This window comes from Falco naumanni, chromosome 9 (genome assembly GCF_017639655.2).
Source record: "Falco naumanni isolate bFalNau1 chromosome 9, bFalNau1.pat, whole genome shotgun sequence".
Lineage (NCBI taxonomy): Eukaryota > Metazoa > Chordata > Aves > Falconiformes > Falconidae > Falco > Falco naumanni.
In genome coordinates, this window is record NC_054062.1 from 50,429,383 (window position 1) to 50,449,261 (window position 19,879).

At 39.5% G+C, this 19,879-nt stretch overlaps 2 protein-coding genes across 4 annotated transcripts in view; one reads left to right on the forward strand and one right to left on the reverse strand.

The window, feature by feature from the left end:
• Nucleotides 1–19,879, forward strand: part of DOCK1 (dedicator of cytokinesis 1) — a 319,815-nt gene that overhangs the window by 89,055 nt on the left and 210,881 nt on the right. For both annotated transcript variants that reach the window (XM_040605768.1, XM_040605769.1), the window contains exons 26-27: nucleotides 7,116–7,243; nucleotides 9,679–9,774. In XM_040605768.1, the coding sequence (XP_040461702.1) occupies nucleotides 7,116–7,243; nucleotides 9,679–9,774 (224 nt within the window). The remainder of the gene's footprint in view (nucleotides 1–7,115; nucleotides 7,244–9,678; nucleotides 9,775–19,879) is intronic.
• Nucleotides 13,925–19,879, reverse strand: part of INSYN2A (inhibitory synaptic factor 2A) — a 51,279-nt gene continuing 45,324 nt past the window's right edge. For both annotated transcript variants that reach the window (XM_040605771.1, XM_040605770.1), the window contains one exon: nucleotides 13,925–19,181. In XM_040605771.1, the coding sequence (XP_040461705.1) occupies nucleotides 18,998–19,181 (184 nt within the window). In that variant the 3' untranslated portion in view covers nucleotides 13,925–18,997. The remainder of the gene's footprint in view (nucleotides 19,182–19,879) is intronic.

The following is a 19,879-nucleotide window of genomic DNA, read 5'->3' on the forward strand; positions in this document are numbered from 1 at the left end:
ACCATATAGAAGTAAATGTATATATAAATATGTAACATTAATAATCACAGTAATTTATGCAGATCCATGACAGTGCACACCATATCCTTTTTTTGTCTGTGTAAAGCAGCAAACGTTTGATGGAGCCCAACCCTGTATCTCTTCCTCCTTTCACGTCCCTCTCCCCTCCAACCCCCCCCACCTCAGACCCTAAAACAATGGAAGCCTTCCTTTAGATTAGCACCTGAATTGATTCTAGGTTGTAAAAGTTTTCTGCAAGACTATGTCCGCATAGAAGTATGAGTTTATAAATTAGTGTGGAACAGTTTTATAATAACCTAATGTATGTTTTCAGTTCTACATGTGGAAGTACTTAGAGTTGGTAAAGTGTCTTATCCTTGCAAACATCAAAATTTTGGTTTTATGCAAATAATGATTTATCTGATTTGTTTTGTCCCATAGAGTTGTTTGTATTCGCTGTTGCTTTGTTTTACAAATGACTTCCAGCTAATTAGCAAGTGAGCTGTGTAGCTGCTGTATTCTTAAACAGTTAGGAAATCTAGTGATTTCTCCTTTAGGAAATTGTTGGTCTGCTAAATATCAGTAGCATATAGCATTTATAAGAGTCCTTATTGTTTAACATGGCTTAAATTACGATTTTTGTCTCCATGCTGTGTAGTAGAAGTGAGGTTACTAAGCATAAGTTTTGTTTTATTTTATAGGCCACATTAACTAGGTGAACCGTAAAATAAAGAAATGCATTTGTCAGTGTCACTCCAAAGGAAATGTTTTTAAACTGACAAAAATTTATTTCATGTATTTAGCTTCAGCATAGTTCCTGTGTCAGTGTTTCATCCAAAGTCTTTGCTTGGATGCTTATAAGTTGATAATGCCTCCTGAGCATCCTTTTATAGAGATTAATATTTTATTCTCACTGCACATTCCTGTGACATTAATCATTGTGGGCTGGACTTGTGCAGTAGAGAACAGATGTCAAATTATTGTTTTCTGTAATCATTGTGCATCACACTCATGAGCTATCTTCAGAGCTGGCTTTTCAACAGAAGACTAATGTTATAGACTATAGATTTATTCAAGGTTGCCTATTAATCAGGGCTGGGAGGTGTTTGTGACAGGCAGGCTGAAGAAGGTTAACCTTTCCTCTCCCGTGCTCCTAAGGAATCAAGGTATAGTTGATCAACGCAGTGTTTTTCAAAATAGTGTGTAGCAAAGAATGCACTTAAAATCTTACCTACTTGTAGAGCATGTTACCATAGTACTGGATTTGCTTAAATATAAATATATATATATGTATGTGTGGTTTTGTGTGTGCATTGGTGGGTTCCATCTTTGGAATTTGTCGTCTTCTAGCTCTTGTATTTTAATGGACGTATCTAGAAAACCTTACAATGATGGAAGTGGTTCAACAGCTGTTGCTGCTTCACCTCAAAGTGAAGCTGGGATCTGTTCTGTGATGGGAAACCCATGGGACAAAGACACGGATCTACAGGATGGTGCCTGCTGTCAGCAGCTTTGCTCCAGAGCAGCACCCAAGCCCGCTCCAGCAGCACCACGCACCCTTGCATCAGCAAGGTCAGCTGTGTGCTGCATCCTCCCGAGAGCCTGGGCAGCAGGGCGGGGGAGGTCTTCTGGTACCCTGCAAGCAGGCCTTTAGAAGCTGCAAGAGCAGGGAAAAGTCTGTAAAAATCATCCAGTATGTTAATATAATTTTATTGCCTGCCAGATGCTGAGTATCATGAAGTACACTTTTGAGTACTTTCGTCTTTCCCATTGGCAATATTTATTTCTTTTTGCCTACTTCACATTAAGCTATATATCAGTATGTCTTCCTAAATGTAAAAGTTCCATTGATAATTTGAAAGGCCAAGTAATCTTTAGAAAAATTTCACCGTGTTGGTGCTTGCGCGGTTCTCTGGGGTGGGGGTGTTTGGTTTTTTTTTGTTTTTGTTTTTTTGGTGTGTGTGGTGGAGGTAGTGGTTTATGGACTTGTTTGTTTTTAAAAACCTGGGAAGTATTTGGATCTTTTTATCGAGTACCCAGCACACCTTGACACTTTATCCTCCCCTGTTTATAACGTGCAGCAGCTACAAACCAAACGGCAGATGCTCACAAGTGGATGTTGGGGAAGGCAGGGAGCCTGTAAGGTAGTTACTGAGGAGCGTTGTCAAGTCTACCCGAGGGAACTTAGTCTTTTGTGTAGGCTGTGTGATTCCGAATGAAGTAGTATGACAAATCAATTACTTTTTCCTTTCTCAGAAACCCAACTTGAATACCTTCCCTATTGATTAGAGTGTACTCTAGACAATCTAACTCAAAGATGACATAGCTGCAATTTTCGCCTTCTGCACGCTTGCAGATATTAAATTGAGCTTTGACCGTTCTCCACTAGTGGGGTTTAACGGGGACGTGAAACATTTTCAAACCTCTAATTAGGAGCCTTTGTAAGTTATTAAAGATTGATTCACCTTGCAGGCTTTACAAAGGCACGTTTGTATGTCTTTGCTGGAGTGCTTAGCAACTGGGCATCAGGGTTTTTTCTCTCCCCTGCATTTGGTGAAAGCAGTGTGTGGCACCACTGTTCTGTGGGTTTATTCTGAATCTACTCGTTTCTTTCCACGTTAAAACCTAAGGTAACGATATGTACTGAGGTTTCACAAGTGCAGAGGCACAAATGCTGCAATCACAAAGCATCTTTGGGTCAAACATACTGAGCTGGGTTGAAATTTATGTGGAAAATTTGTAGTTAATTCTGACCTGCATCTATCTGGTGAGTCCTGTAATTCTGTCGTGTCAGAATAGTCTTGAGTACTTGAGCAAGGAAGGGAATTTTTTTTTGGAACAGATGTTGCATGGCCAGGGGCTGGAGCAGTTCAGAGGCAGAAATTTAAAGCAAATGTAAAATGATGATTATATGAAATACACGGTAGGTCAGTACCAGGCAAACCTTCTGTATGTAATGGCTGCATCTTCACTCACAATTTCTTTTTTCTATTCAGGGGTTGCTGTGGGCTGTGGTTTTATGGTTTGGGTTAGGATTTTTTTGGGAGTGTTTTTTGGTGTGTTTTTTTTATTTTTTTTACCTAAGGTTACGCATTTGAAATATGTTAAAGCAAACTATTGCTTTAAATGCACATGTAGTATTGTTTACTGTATTAGGGCAGTTTGGAGGCTTCATTTTTATATCAGGGGCTTTAGATCATGTAATGAGCAACCTGGCTCTTTCAGTGAGGTCACTTCTGTTTGGCTTTTTTTTTTTTTTTTTTTTTCCTCCAGGGATCACCACCTCCTTTCACTTAATATCTGTATAGAATTAGGACATTATTGTTGCAAACAAATAATGGGAAGTTACGATTAAGATGTTTCTGGATCTTTTGTAAACCCATTTCTCTGCTTCTTAATGGAAATGAATATGAGGGGATGTGATGAAGTCAATGCTAGGTGTATTTCCTCATGTGTATACATTGCAGGGTCTAATGTCTGTTTATGGAGGCAAAAATTTCAACAAATGGACCATGATTTTTCTTTTTTGAGCTACAAAGCTGGAGGTTGAATGGCCAAGAAGCGATTAAATAGAAAAGCTCTGCACTGAAGAAAGTAACTCTTCAAAGTACTTTCTTTGAATCAAAGCCCACTTGTGCATTCCTAGTGAACATGTTCTTCCATGAGTCACTTGAGACTGAAGAATATTTCTTTTAACTACTAGAAGCTGGGTATGCTTATACAGTGTTATTTCTCATCCTCCATGTGTGAGCTCACAAGGCAGTGCTGTTTCAGTTCCTCTAGTGTCTTGTTGAGATGTCTTGTTGAGATGAGTGTCTATTCTGCATTATAGCACGGTTTTTCTTGTGGGTGGTGTGGGGTTTTTTTATTTGTTTGTTGTGTTGTTTTTGTTTGTTTGGTGGCTTGGGTTTTTGTGGTGACTTATTTTTCCCTATTGTGCAGTTTGGGAGAGCAGGATTCCAGCCTTCATGCTGTGTATCTCGCTGAAGGGATGAACGTGTGGAGGTGCTCCTGTAACTCTTTGGCTCCGTAGGGGACTGGAGGCTGTGGTCAGTGATGACATGGGAGTCTTGAAGCAGGCGCAGAGGATAGTTGAAGTCATTACAGTTGGACCATACAGCACTGGCTGAAGGCTTCTGGCAGACTTTGGACAGACCGTTTCCCTATGAAGTCCACCTTTGTCTCATCAATCCCGTTGCCTTCTCTCTTTTAGCAGCAGATGCAAGCCCTCTTGAGCCCATACCTTATCACTTAGACCATCAAGTGAGAGTAATCTTCACCTTGACACTGAGTTTTTAACACCTGTGTCAATTTTTCCACCGCAAGCCAAAACATAACACCTTAAGCATGTAGTGGAATTCTTCATCCTTGGCACATCTCTACATCCTAGCTGTCAGTTTTTTCTGGTATCTGCAGTGCATATTTTAGCCCTGGCGATACTGCCTTGTCCATCCTGTGCTTGTAACCAGCAGGCCATCTGCTGAGCCTCAGTTTTCACTATGGAATTTGGATTTTGAAGTTGGCACCTGTGTGGGGCCCATGTGATGCAATTGGGTACTCTGTTATAATAGTACCTTCTACAACGCTGACATCTTGGTGCCTGGGGTGCAGCACCTCATAAATACCAACGGGAATCATCAGGAATGGTCAAGGGTAGACATGCACATTCTGTCTCTGGATGTCTCTTCAGCAAAAGATGAAGCTAGCAAAGGTACTTAATTCTGGTGAATTGAAGCCAGGGTCACCATCTTTTGGTGATGCAGATCTTCATCATTCTTTGAGCTACTGGTGTTTGCTGTAGCTTCTCAGCACCAATTTGCTCGTTCTGTAACTCCTGGCTATCCTGACTGCTTCTGGATGCCAGTTATGTCCACTGCAAAAGGACAGAGACCAAATGTGTATCAATAAAGGAATTATTTAGTTGTAGAAGGAGCTTCTGCGGTTGAGTAGCCCTCTGCTGCTACCAGGAGGAGGTTTCCTACTGTTGAAAGTGTTACTTTGAGCTGTTGATTTCTTGGCTTCCCAGGAAAGTTTTACGTAGAACCCTAAATAAGTGCTTTCATATTGCAATAAGAGCCCATCCCCTCTTAAATGAGATAAATCTCCAGTTTTCATTTTTCTAGTCTCGTGCTTCCTGCTGTGATCTGTTACTCACGCTTCTTGATGTTGGGATGGTGATGCTTACTGGTCCAGTACTATGTAAAAAGACTATGATTTGAGTGCTCATGAGCACTTCTGAATGTTCCAGGGACTTCAGCTTTTGTGTGAAAATTATCTCTAAGCAATGATACAGTCATTAAAGACTGCCATGAAGCCACCTCTTGTGAGTCATCCGTATGCCATCAAGTCAAAGCAATTTGGGTAATATCACTAAAAAAAATGTCAGTGTGTTATATGTGTGGCTGTCAAGAGTTTCATCCATCGTTTCCCAGATATTGTATAATTAGAGATCTCACGGGCCAACAGCTAGCGTAGCAGTTGAGAAAGTCAGTTCTTCAGTCGTGTTTTCAGAGATTCTCGGCCAGGTGGACTTTATAGTACAAAAGCAACTGTTTGGAGTGACCCATGCTGTGATAGTATATGTCCACGTGTCAGGAGAAAAAGAATTTCTTAATGGTGACTATTGTTTTTCAATATACTTGTTTCATGTGCAAATACCTGTGCTGCTCTTGATCTGTCTTAGGCATGTGACATCTCAGAAGAAGCTGTCTGGCCGCTTAGTAGTCCAGCCCTTTTAGTATAGAGACATAGTACTCCTTCCTTTGGGCAAAGCAGAGCTCACACCTTCTTCTATATGTATGTGAGACAGTTGGGCAGACTGGGAGGGAAAGGGACTTGGGAACTGGTCTTCAGAAGAGTAAAACAGCTGGAAAGGTCTCATGGTTTTCTTCGGTTCCTGTTCTACAGTATTGTTTAGCGGTGGTGGAAAAATACCAAAATGCTTGTAATTCCTCCTTTTCCCTTCCTGCTTTCCTTTCCCTCACCCCCAAATATGTTTCGCTCCTATGCTGATGGTATGCACACTGTATAATTTAATCAGCATTCCTTCTTGAGGCTCTGATGAACAAGGATAACCAGTTCCCCTCCTTTAGGCATGGATTTATTTGGGGGCTGGGAGCGGGGGAGGCTAAATGGTTTTAACTTCACTCTTTCTTTCTTTTGTGGATAAAGTGTGCATGCTTCTAGTGTCATGCTGGGGTTGGTTGCAGCTAATGCCACCACACCCAAGGCTGGGATCTCTGGCTGTGCCATCTCACCTAAAGGAAAAAAAAATGTGGTCCAGGGTTAGGAGTGAGCCCTAGGTCTCTGGAGTCCCTCTCTGCCAGACAATTTGCAGGTTATATACTAATGAGATTAATTAGATACATGCCCCAGTGTTACCTGCTGGTAGGTTTAGGAGGATTGATCTTCACCTTATTTCCTTTACGTTCTTGACTTGAGCAAAGACACTGAGCTCCATTATTTAGCTCTGTGTCAGTTTTCCTCATCTTCCCTGTCTCTCTTTGCAAGTCCCGTACCTGGTACAAGCAACTGCATCTGTATGCCAGAATAAAGTACTTCAGCAGCATTTTTTTAGCTGTAAAAGACCACATCACACCGCTGAACGTTAATCTGAATAGCATCATACATCTCTGTGAACTGTGTTTGTACGGTTAGCCTATGCTGTATTGGTAACCAGTATGGGTAAGGTAAAGGAAGTTTAATACACCTTGCCAACACTCAACCAGTTAGCAAGCGTGAAGCTAAGCTTGTACGTAATGTTTCGTGTAACGCTGGTGGTGCTGGGCAGGTCCAGTTAACCAGTGCTTTTAAGCAGAGGCAGTTAATATTGGTGAGGCCACGCGAGTAGTTTGCTGAACTGGGGCTGCTGGTGGTGTGGTTGGGAGGGTAGCGCTTGTCCAAGCATTCTTAACCTAATGACTTTAATTTCACTTGCTCATAACTTTTTCAGGTTTCTATGGGTTTGGTTGAAAAGCAGGTGACTGGAAATCTGGAAGTTAGCTTGGTTTTCCTAGTTTTTTAACTCTTATGTAAGCACTGAGGCAGCTCGGCTATTTAGGCAGTGCTGTGAAGTTATTTAAAGCTGTGTATGTAACCTTATGTTTTGTGTGCAGACTGCAGGGAAATCTTGCTGCCAACAATGACAGATCAGCTGAAGTATCACTTGGAAAGACAAGAAGATTTGGAGGCTTGTTGCCAGTTGCTGAGTAACATCCTGGAAGTGCTTTACAAGAAAGATGTGGTTAGTATCGTATGGTTCTGTGACGATTAGCACTTTAAAAAAATGGATCTTACTAGATTGAATTAAGCAGGTAACTCCCGATGGCTTGATTTTTTTTTTTTTTTTTCTTCTCTGTGCCCCCCTGCCCCAAATAGTCTCTTTTAAGTCATCTTTTTAGGTATCCAGTGATGAGGACGTGTTGTGTGACATCTCCGGATGTTTCTTACTGTTTCTGAGGCACATCCACATCCAGTACAGCACTGTTATCCAATAACACTTTTCCAGACCTTGGTTAGATAGTGAGTAAACAGAAATACTGAGGAGTTCAACTTTTCTCTCACATGGTGTGTAGCCTCTGGTAGGTAGAAGGTGTTTGGTTTGGTTTTTCTTCCATGAGCATTTTGGGAAATGCACTTTTGAGTTGTATTGTTACTGGCCTGCTAGGCCAGCCTGAAGGGGTGGGAGTGTATATACGTACATACATACATATATATACATATACCTGCACACACACTTTTGTCAACACAACAAACTTGTTTAGCTTTTTGAAGTGCCATTTAAAGTTAGCTAGTAAACCCCTCCACCTCAGTAAAAAGCAACCTGAACTGGAAAGTGGTGGCTTCTGCATGAATATTGTAACTAGCGTAGTTGTCTTATCCATTCAGAACGTAAACGTATGAGATGGTTGCGCATGAGAACCTGTGCAGTGGCCTGGGCTTGTATGCAGGTGTGTAGCTTGCATAACAGTCCCTTTTTTGTCTCTCTTGACTTCACATAAATATGCAAATATTAGTGCTTTGCTGGTGAGCTGCGGTGATTTGATGTTCTCTTACAGAAGTTTGGGCTGATGAGGCTGCTGCCTGAACCTTAAGTCCTGTGTGGAATTGTACACTAATTTAGTTGGAAAGGACTCTGGGGTCAGCTACTCGCATCGTCTCTACCATATAATTTGAGTACGTTTTTTGGTGGCATTCCAATTTGGTTTCTTTTTTTTTGAAAGTAGTTTTGTGTGACTGCTTTGGAGAGTGGGTTATTTTAAAAGGAATTTTGTTTTTTGACAGCTTGGCTGCTTCCTGTCACTCTTTGTTGGCTCCATTTCTCTCTGTGGTAGCGACTCACTTGCAGCTCCTCCATCTCCCAGGCTGAGCCCAGCTGCAGCGGGGCTGCAGGAGCAGAGCCCGGAGGTGCCCTGCGCCACTGCTTGCTAGTAGCCAGCTGCAAGGGGGCTACAGAAAATAGGTAGCCATTTGCCAGTGGAGAAGGGGACAGGGAGAGGAAGGAAGCATGGCAAGTGAGGAGGGAGGTAAAATAAAATAGAAAATGGGCAGGAGCACCACAAGCGCTGGGGATGCAGAGAGGAGGAAAGGCTTAGAAAAACCTCACAGGACAGAAAGCGTGGGGAGGAGCAGGGTACCGAGACAGGTGCGTTCCTCCCTGAATGTGTAAGCTTTATCCCAAAGACAGGTCTGTCAGCAGCAGGAAGAAAAGTCCGTATTGGAACGGTAGCTGTGTGTATTTGTACTGATGGTGGATCATTCTTCAAAAACGCAAATGCATTTTTCGTATATATACAAATCTACCCTTGATAATGACGCGTCATCCAGTGCTATGATGTGGGTTGTTATACAGATCCAGGCATAAGAACGAAGATGGTTCATTGGACTGTGTTTGGTCAAGAAGCAACACAAAGGTGCTGCTCTATTTAGATAATTAACTGGGAAAACACTCGCAAATATTGGCTATCAAATTGTTTCCCCTTTCCATCTCACAGAAACCTTTTTAAGTCTTCTCCTTCAGACTAATGAAAGCTCTGTAGAAACCTTTTTATAAAGTAAAAGACAGGAGCAAAGCTCATCTGTTTCTTTCTCCTTGTCATGTGTTTTTGCCTTCAATTCCTGTAGGCATCATTCTGCATGAGGTTTTTGAACTTGTTCTGAAGAGCTGGTTGCACTAAATATTTCATTTTCAACTCTTTCAAAAACAGAAGCAGATTACTTCTAATGCAGAAATACTGCTTTGAAACAATTGACTGAAATTGCAGTTCCTTAACCAGAGTTTTTCTTTGGTTTTCTGTTCCATTTAATTGAGCTGTTGCAGAATAGTGCTCCCCACAATTTGGTAATGCCTGTGGGCTTTTGATGTTGGATAAATGACTAGGGAAAATAAAATTATTGGGTAACTAAATGTCATAGGCTTTGCTATATTTCCAGGGACTTGATTTTCATTTAAATTATTGTAACAGTACATGTTAATTTATCAGTAACATGTATTAATAAAATAGATTTTGCATGGTGTTTGTTGAACTGGGAGATTAATTTTCTGCTTTTGATCAACAGCAGCGAGTGATGTTTTATTTAACTTTCACAAGACAGGTGGATTTAATGGCAAATATAAATAGTTCAATAGTATTGGTGTCTGTTGTATCTAGTTACCACTAATTTATTCTTTCTCCTTAGGGGCCAACACAACGGCATGTCCAGATAATCATGGAGAAGCTATTGAGGACAGTAAACAGAACAGTCATTTCCATGGGACGTGATTCGGAGCTCATTGTAAGTGTCTCTTGATGTAAACTTAAATACCTCTGCCACATCTTTTTGAACCTGACTGTAATAGGATTTAAATCCCAGGTGACCCAAAGCAATCAAAACCTTCAGTAACTGTCTTTGTGTTCAGTAAGCTGTAAAACATTGGCTTGTAATTTTTCCATGGTTTACACAGGGGGAGAAAAATTACTTATAAAATATTGGTGGCCAGGTGATGAGCCAGGTTTTACATATCTGTGTTTAAGAAAATGATGTATTGTTTGTAATGAGCCAGCTGAAAAGTGTGGAAATGACAGACTTGCATGTTTGTTACTACATTAGCAATCTTTTGACTCTACAAGCATTTGCATGTCTTTTTTGACTACAACTGAGATAACCAAGATAACAAAGCATTTGGATGATTGAAGTATAGAGGCCCATGTTTTGAAAGCCTAGAGCTGGTGCAGTAGCTGTGGGTTACCCTGTTCCACATCAGTGGTGTAGCACTGTGATTTTTAAAGCCTGACATTTTAATTTTTCAACTGTAACGTTAATATTGGTCTAAATAATGAACAAAATAGTGAGGCCTATTGATAGCTAAAATGGGGACAGATCTTAGTATGTTTTTGGGAGTCTTTCTGGGTGTTTGTCTTTACGTTATATTCTTCCTTAAGTGTCTGACTAGTTTCCTATGTATCAGTTGCCAGATGCAAAGTGGACGAGATTTCTCATCTGGCTGAGTAGCTGTCTTTCTGTTCTATATTCATTTGATTCAGTTTCGTTTGATATGCTGATTTCTTTCTTTAAAAAGGTTTTACTTGTTAATCAGATGTATTTGAGTCCATAAGTACTTTCTTTTTTTGATCTCCCTTTCTTTTCCAATTTTATTTCTCTGTAATTGCACACAGTGACACTTGACTTGTCCTCAGCACATATTACTTATCTACTGCTGTCCCGTTTACTTGGTGTATGGTGGTCCTTGTGTCAACAGACACGCTATAATTTTAATTTTGTCTTTAGTGCCTCGTTCTCTAATAGTTTTTTTGCTTTTGTCTTCCACTTTTATCACTTTGATGTGCAACAGTAGTTTTTGTTGTGAGTGGTAGTGGATCGCCACATCCATTGCTGGAGCAAGAAGTAGTTTTAAGTTGAGATCGATCTTACAGAATATTCTAGTGCTGGGATGCAGGAACAGTGAAAGGAAGTCAAAAGGTTTATGTTGTTGTTGCTTTGTGCATTATCACCGAAATGACTAATAATCTGTGGCATAGGTACCTTAATAGCTTTCTGTACAAGGGTACAAAACTTCACGACTTCGCTCAGTTGAGCAGGAGGTGTGGTCTTGTGAGACATACAGGAAACTTCTTCAGTTACAGTTTGAATGTGAATTAATTACTGTTTTGATTAACGTGATTTAGATGATATTTTGAAATGTTAATTATTCCTTTTGCATTTATCAAATTATATTTGAAAACTTCTGTATATGTTTTAAGTAAGTACAGTTGCATTAAAAATATCAGTAGTGATCATGAATGGAGCTTGAAATCACTCGATCTGCGCACACTATAATTATGTAATGAGTATTAATAGCACCAGGTATTTTCAATGAGTACTTACTCCTATCTTAAAGTTCAGTCTGTTGCTGAAAGGATGCGCCTGTGATCAACCAGTAACAATTTTTTTTTGTGGTGTCAGCAAAGTAGGAGGAGTAAAATGCAAGCATAAATAAAATAATTAGCAGACTTAACCTGACCCCTCTTGGATCACAATCAGGTTGAAATTATGCATTAACTTTTCTTTTGTCGATGCTCGTATAGTTTTACCTGGAACTTATAGTAAAGAATTAACCATATCGGATGAGTAGAAGGAAGGAATTGTAAAAATAAAGGACCTTACAGAGGCATATTTCAGGTAATGGTAACTTCTTTAAAAGGACATACCAGTTTGTTTCCTATATAAAGGCAGCCATATTAGACTGCTAAAGGTGGCGTGTGTTTCACCTTGAATGAATACTTAGCTAGGTCATCCTCATCCAAAAACTAATGTTGCGTAATACACTTTAAATATAAAAACCTACTTTGGATCAAAAACACTGAGAAATTGGCATTTACTCCTGTAGTTGTGAACTATATATATACATTAAGATTCATCAGCTGTTAGCTTTATTCTGGAAGCGTTCCTCTGAGGATCCTGCTTTGAATAGCTCAAACGAATGGAAGACGTGGTTCTTCTCATCCGAAACAAGACTTCTTTTCTGTTTGTGAGCAATACTGGAACAGATTCAGAATCCCCTTACGGTGGCAATCGACCTTGTTTCATTTCACATTCTTTATAAACCTCTGTTCTAACCACTGTGGAGCTACTGTGGCATTTGGGATGCATGAACTCTGAGGTTTTACCCCTATAGATCCCAGACAGTTGTTTGTAGAAATTGTTTCCATTTCTATTTTAATAATATTCTTTGTATACCTTTCTGAGTTTGAGGCTTGTGTGACTTCCAGTCATATTGGTGTTGACTGTGTGATGTCAGTGAGAGATGGTGGATTTGAGAGGCCAGAATTTTGTGATCAGTAAAGGGTTGTAAAGAATTTAAATGCTCAAGTGACAGTGTAGTTATCTTGGAACAGAGGTGGTGGAACGCTTAAATATAATGCAATTTAACGTTAGTGAACAAAGCATTCAATAGATGAGGTTGCTAGATATGCTAATGTAATGGGAACACAAGACACTGAATTGATGTTTTCAGGATGATATGCAGTTAGAGGCTGTTAAAGATATTGTAAATAATTCAAATGACTTCCTCTATGTTGTAACTTATGGATAGGGTTCCATATGTTTGATACTAAATGACTGTTACCGGGTCAGTTTCCTTTGGAAAAAAAATGATGAAAAATAGATGAGTTGGAGTACCTATCTGACCAAAACCCTGACCTTCAGTGTAAGGCAAGTGACCACGGTTATAAGCTGAGAGAGGGGAGATGTAGATGAGCTGTGAGGCAGAAATTGTTCCCCGTGAGGGCGGCGAGGCGCTGGCCCAGGCTGCCCAGAGCAGCTGTGGGTGCCCCATCCCTGGCAGTGCTCAAGGCCAGGCTGGATGGGGCTGGGGGCAGCCTGGGCTGGGGGGAGGGGGCCCTGCCCGGGGCACGGGGTGGGACTGGGTGGGCTTTGAGGTCCCTTCCAACCCAACCCGTTCTGTGATGCTATGACCACGCCACAGTGATGGCAGTACCAGCACAGTAACCTGTTTAAATGTATTTGCTTCACTGTGTTACAAATGTTCCACCTTAATCCAGGAAATAAGAAAGGATTTTGGTAACTCTTACCTGATGCCTACCGTATCTTAATCTGAATATGGGAGGTACTGGGTACAACCTTTTACAAGTTTTTGGTCTGCAGTATTCTTCAAAGCTGTATTTTTCATCTGTACCAAAGTTTCTGTCTACTAAACCTTAAATTGCCAGTTAACCATGCTTAATTACAGGAGGTGCCTCTTTCTTCTGCATTGTTGAACAGATTGGAAAGATTCTCCAATAGTCTCTTTTGACTTTTCACATCTGTTTTTTCAATTTTTGCTTCCTTAATTGTGTGTTTCTAGATAAAAATTATAAGCTATTTTTATCAGATACCTTCAAAAGAGAATTATCTTGAAATAAGATAGACCAGTTGTAAAAAGGAAAGTTAGACAATAAATAAATAAAACAGACTATAAGTGATCAATTAAAATCTGATGTGACCATAATTTTCGTAGAAGTTGGCAGCAAGAATAATCTAAGTTAACATCTGTGATACTGTACACAGCTTGTGCACACAACACTTTTTCAAGTCTTCAGAACTTCAGAACAGAAGAAAAAACCCAGACCCTCAGTTTCATCAGTGTCTGTATTAACTAAGATTAAGCGCAGTCTGGACAGGCATACAGGTCGTTTCAGTGAAAGCAGTGGATTTATATACTTGGAAATTAGCGTGTGTTTCCAGCCTGCATTATTAAATAAGTTTTTAACATGCAGGGAAAAAAAAAAAAGTCTTGTTGCCACTTTAATACTCGTTATTTTTTGGCTACATTTTGCTCTGGCACTCTCACTGGTGATTTTTACTTGATCCATTTGCTGATTGAATGAAGGTTCTGCGTGTGTTACTGTAATGAAGGTAAGAACTATGTGCAGCCTGTGGTCGCTGAGTTGTCTGATGCAAGGTCACGGTTTGTTGCTGCTCACAGAAATTGGCTGGTTTGCGTTCCTTTTGCAGGTACCTAGAGCTAGTCCTGCTTACGGTGCTGTAAGAAGTCACCTGTAACAAGATCACAAAAATTTTTCCTACTGGAGAATGTGTTGCCTGAAAAAAACCCCCAGTCAATGGAGCATACTTCCTTGAGTCTTTTTTGAAGGATAATTTTAAACCATCTCTTGCCTCACCTAGTAACTTTTGAAGGATGTTGCATTCCACACGAGTCAGCATATTGGCCTCCTTCGGTAAATCAGAATTGACTGGACACAATGGTAGGTCCAAAATGAATCATGCCTACTCCCTACTTCCTTGCGGTCAGCAGCTTGGTATGTTTCTCATTTACAAAGCCAAGAAAAACAAGCTAGTTGCTGAACTCTTTAATTTCAGAAAGGGCATCCAGATGGGGTTTTTGGATCGCTATGTGTACAATTTTTGGAAGATACTTCAGCTGGCAGATCTGTGCAACTGTATGATCATTGTCTATTAAACAGATAATCTTGGTTCCTTTATATGGTGGAACAAATCAAATTCCATTTTGATACAGAAAAATCCTCTAGCTTGTAGATGTAAGAGCAAAGAATGTAAAAAGTGGCTTGCCTCCCAACAGCCTCTCTTCTTACAAATGGTAGCTCAGAAAAAGACAGAGTGATCTAAGTGAACACCTGCTGTGATCAGGGAAGAAAATAGGATTATAGATACTCTTGGGATGTGTGCCTAGGAAGCAGTGGACAGGAGAGGACATGATGACTTCACTGATGAGTGGAGTGTTTCCCATGTCTGTTTTTTTTCCCCCCTCTACACTTTAAAATGAGGATGTAGTGAAACCGAAACGGAAATGCGGCAGAAGTCATCAGAAAGTAGAGAAAGTGGTCGCTGGTTCGAGATGTGAAAGCCCTTTGGGGTTAATCAGGAGATTTAGAGGTGCCCCTGGGTGACAGTGCAGGAGAGTCCTGTAGAGTGAAGATGACACCTGTCAAAGGGAAAAGGAGGAGCTGGTGACAGCACTGGAGAGTGAGAAGTGTGAAGTGGAGCACAGAATATGGCACTGATGTGGGAAGTGAACACTGGAATAACTGGTCAAGGAAAGACAGTGGTGGATTCTCCATCTCTTGGCATCTTCCAGCAAGGATGCCTTTCTGGACGGCAGTAAAATGCAAACCTAAGTCTAAGTAAAATACAAGTTATTGAGGGTCATGGGAGAGAGTGTGGGGCTAAAGTTATTTAGGAGTTGAAACTAGATGTAGGTTGTGTTTCTGTGCCTCAAAATGTGTCAAGTTTACGGTAAATGGGTTCCAAAACATTTGGCAGAAAGCCTCATGTTCTTCACTGGCCTTCTACAATGGAAAAACTATACTTTGTTTTATTGAATTGCATGTTTTCTTATCTTTCAAAAACATTTGAAATTCAGTATTGCCAACTAATTTCACAAAAACCGAAGCGCTGTTTGAATGATGGTAATGCTTTTGGTCCATCACTAATACTGAGCTTCTTTTACGTTGTGAAATGTACTGTCACTGGTGCAGAGAATGGTATGGAGTATGCCCTACCAACGTTTATCGGAACAAGCTGCATTCACCTGAACAAACTGGCAGCAAATTTATAGCACTCCAGTTATTTTAATAAGCCACAGTTGCATTTTATAGATGCTGAAATAATACTTAAAATTGTTTCATGCAGTCAGTTTCATTCTGTTAGACCAGAACTGTGTTGGTATATCCGTTATATCTTCAGTGGCAATCAGTCAACAAATCCCAGTAGTAATATACAATGGGTGCTGTTATACAGATGCTAAAGAAATGGTATCATCGAATGGCGTACTTGATTTGAACGTGTTGATGAAAAATGAACGTACTTGATTTTGAAAAAGTGATTAACCTTTAAAACACAGAGTGAAATCAAAGGCATAGACGGTGCTTTTGCACCTTAAGCAAGAAAAAGCAAACACTTTGTACTGATGGTAGGATTTTTGAGTTTTAATTATGATTTTTTTTCAGCTTATCCTGATTTTTAAACTATTTTTACAGTGACTTTTTTCTTTAAGAAAACAAGTGATACTCACATGAATAGTGTTTCCTAATAGTTCTAAAACAAAGAATGTAACTGTTGCTTAACGGAAATTATACGGACTCAGAAAATAGCAAGTAATATAAAATCACTGCAGTATTTATTGACTAGAAAGTATTTTTAAGCATGATATGGGAGAAGTGCATATAGCAAATTAGTGTATGAAAGTGCATGGTATCATCAGTGAATTCAGCAAAGCTACGTTATGTGCCACACTGAAAATAAAGTTGCATTTTCTTTGTTATAACCTCATACCTGCATTTTATAAGATCATCTACGTTAGGGTGAAGATAGCTTTGTCAGTCACATTTAACTAAAAGCTCTAAAGAATTAGATTTTTTCTTTCTCTCAGTGTCTATCTAACCTGAGCCTGAGTGATTCTAAATGTAATACAATATGATACATTTTACACACTTGCAAAAACATTTTATTACAAATTACATTTTATGGTACGATATAACACGATATGTAATTTTAAGCAAGACTATATGTATGTTAGCTTTTCCAGTTTTAAAAAAATGTAAAAAATTAAAAATTTGCAACTTCTTAAGAAAATAGCTTGGACATGTATAGAACACGCCATGAGAACTTTCACTTTTAGCTCTTATATGTTTCACCAGTGAATTTTCCTCTATCATTTTAAATGGTTACAGAATACTGGTCTCTTTATGAGTCAGTCACTGCACGTAAAAACAGTTCAATTTTGTGTCAGAGTCCCTGCGCACAAGAACTTTTAGAGTAGTTTTATGGGAAAAGCTACTGATTCGGTGACACTAACGATTCGTAATTGATTACCATTGAGAGATACTTGATTTAATTTCTTTAAAAAACAATCCCAAACACTTAAGCATGTTAGCATGGATGAATTCATTAATTATTAACACTACTTTAAAATAATACTGAATACTGTTGTATTTTTCTTATGTCTGTATTTGATATTTCTGTTCAGAAAAAAATATTTGTTTGGAAATATTTGGATTTCCAAAACATGTTGGGTGGGCTGCCTTGCAAACAGTTTTCTGTTCTCAATTAAAAACAATATAAAATATACGAAACACATTTTTTTTCCACACGAAGAAATCACACTTCCTTCCTGGTACACAGGATCACCCTTCTAATCCTTCAGCTTTCACAAAAGTATTTCAGGATATTGTTTGCTTGTGTACAAGAACTCGTAGCCCTCTTGAAGGTTTACTGCAAAGGTGACTTTCTTCCACTTAAGCATGCTGAGATTAATTTTGAGCTGGGTATAGACATCTTCTGCGCTTCTTGTTCCCATTTTAACTTCCTTTTCTTGCTCTTTGCTTTGGGGAAAGAAAATAACTTACTTTCCTCAAGTTTTCTTAGAGAAATGGATTTGATGCCGAGTTCAGAGGAAAAACAGTGTAAATGAAAACACTCCAAATTTTTTAGTATGTGCAAACTGTTCTGCTAATGATTACATTTCTTCCACATTTTCCACAAATTCCATAAAGAATTTGTATCTTTATGGATGCTGCAGGGTATGCAATTTCAAAAACAATTCTTAGTAAATCAGTCACAGGACACTATATGACTCAAATTATCTAAATTAACTTAAACCTTTAAGAAAAAAAAAAACAACCCAACAAAAAACCCCAACATTCTCGCTCCCTGGGCACTTCTAGCATGAAATTTTTTTCCCACAGTCATTCTAGATGCAAGTTTACTGACAGCAACAAATACTTAAAGAAATAATTGCAGTTTATAATTCACAGCAAAATTTTAAGTGTCATTAAAAAAAAAAAAAACTGGGAAAAAATTGATTCACATCTCTAAGTGTGTTGGTTAGCAAGTACAATTAATAGGTTTAGGTAAAAATTATAGTAAGCTGGGAAACCCATCTGAGAAGCTTAGTAAATAAATAGCATATAAAATTAATGCTCCTTCCAAACAGGTTTCAAAGCGTGGCTCAAACTATAAATTTTCTGGTGCCTTCTGCAATAGTGTAGAGGTTTTCCAAAGACTGTGTTACAAAAAAATACTAAATTATGGCAAATGCTAACAATCCGCCAAGCTTTTGATTATTCTGTTTGTAGGGTGGTTTGTTTTGTTTTGTTTTGGTTTTTTCTGTGCCAGATTATGTCATTTAGATCTTTTGGGTACCAAAAGACTAAAAGTGGGATCCAGGACAGATGATTGTCCTTTAGCCTTGACCCTGTCAGTGTGATGTGTTTAAAGGCTTGTCCTGACTTTGGGAGGGTTCTAGCTGCTCACCAGTTGAAGATGAGCAGCAAACTTGTTCGTCTGGTGATGAGGACATAGCTAAATTCTAAATTAGAAATGATGGTGCGCTGTCGAAATGTGATAGCTTGGTTGAAGTCTACATCACATGAAGGCAAATATACACATAGTCACATCTTAGAGATTATTCATGGTCTTGGACCACATGAAAAATTGTGCTTTGTCCAGGATATATGTGCTGAAAACTGCACTCCCCGATCAACATGGATTTGTAAAACTGAAGACCATTGCAAACATAAGGCTTGCTTGTTTTTTTTTTTTCCTCCCCCGTTGTTGTTTAAAGACAATAAACCAAACCCCCAAAAGGCTTTAAAACAATAGTGATATTTAGCTGTGTACAGGATGACAGCCTACAATTTAATAGGTTAGAATGTGACGCTTTCAGATCTAAAGGAGGGGGTGGGGAATAGTTTTACTTGCCATCTTTGTACAAATTTTTCAATTCAGGTTTTACATCCCACATTGGTGAACTGCAAATAAAAGTTGGCAAGGTATTATCCAACACCTTGCTTCAGGACATTAGTTTATCGGTACAAAGGCCTTTTTGGTACATACGGTGAGAACTGAATGCTGCCAGAACGGTCAGAACTACATTGGCCGGTAACACTGATCAGTCTACCAAGATCCCATTATAGATGATCGATACAACTCCAAATATTTTTCAAAGAAGGCCTTGAACTCCACATGTCATGGGCTTGGGTTAAAGGAACCAGAGTTTCCATCTTCCATGCTTTTTTGATTCAGTTTTGGATTTTTGCTTGGGAGTGGAGGAGTAGCTCTCCTGAGAATAAGGCAAAGGTGCAACCTGAGTTTCCTCAATAGGATGAAGTTTTCTCAAAACTGGCTGTAGTTTATCTTCTTGCTGTTTAAAATCCAATTCCACACTAAAAATGGGAAGAAAAAAGTAATTAGTTACTAATTACAACGATAGAAAGATTTCAATTAAGCCAATATCTGATACCAATATACAAATCCTTAATTTATGAAATGCAAAAAGAAAATAAATGTTTAAATCAGATCTCCAACATTTCCTGCACCAAAACTGAAGGGGTGGGGAGGGAGGGCAGGGGCAGGGAAGGTGGTCAAAAAAAAAAGGACATTGCAAAAGAAAAATAGGAATGCGATCGTGCAAACTTCTGCCTGCTGTTTAGGAGGGCCTTGGGGGTTGTGGTAGTGCTGTGAAGTGACTGAAAAGTAGAAATACTACTTTTTCCCTCATCTCTGTGGAGAAAATACTCTTTCAAAGGGCTCTGAGGTTTTATTTTCCTCTTAGGGTGGAGGAGAAGGAATCAAAGAGGCTAAGGGAAGTCTGGGATATTTTTGTGCTTTGGATTTGTGAAGAGCTGGTCTGCCCACAGGGCCTTCCAGGCACGGCCTGGAAAGGGGGCTGGAAAGGCGGAGGGGCTGGTCTGGCACCTGGCTGTGCCTGCTCTGGGGTTCGGTTACTTCTGCATTTGGCTGTGTCTAGGTTGGTGCTAGTTTAACCATTAAATACATTCTGAGCAAAAGTGTCAGCATTCCAGTGATAAACTTTTTTATAGCGGAGGAGAGAAATAACAGTAGGTAAGACTTCAGGTATACA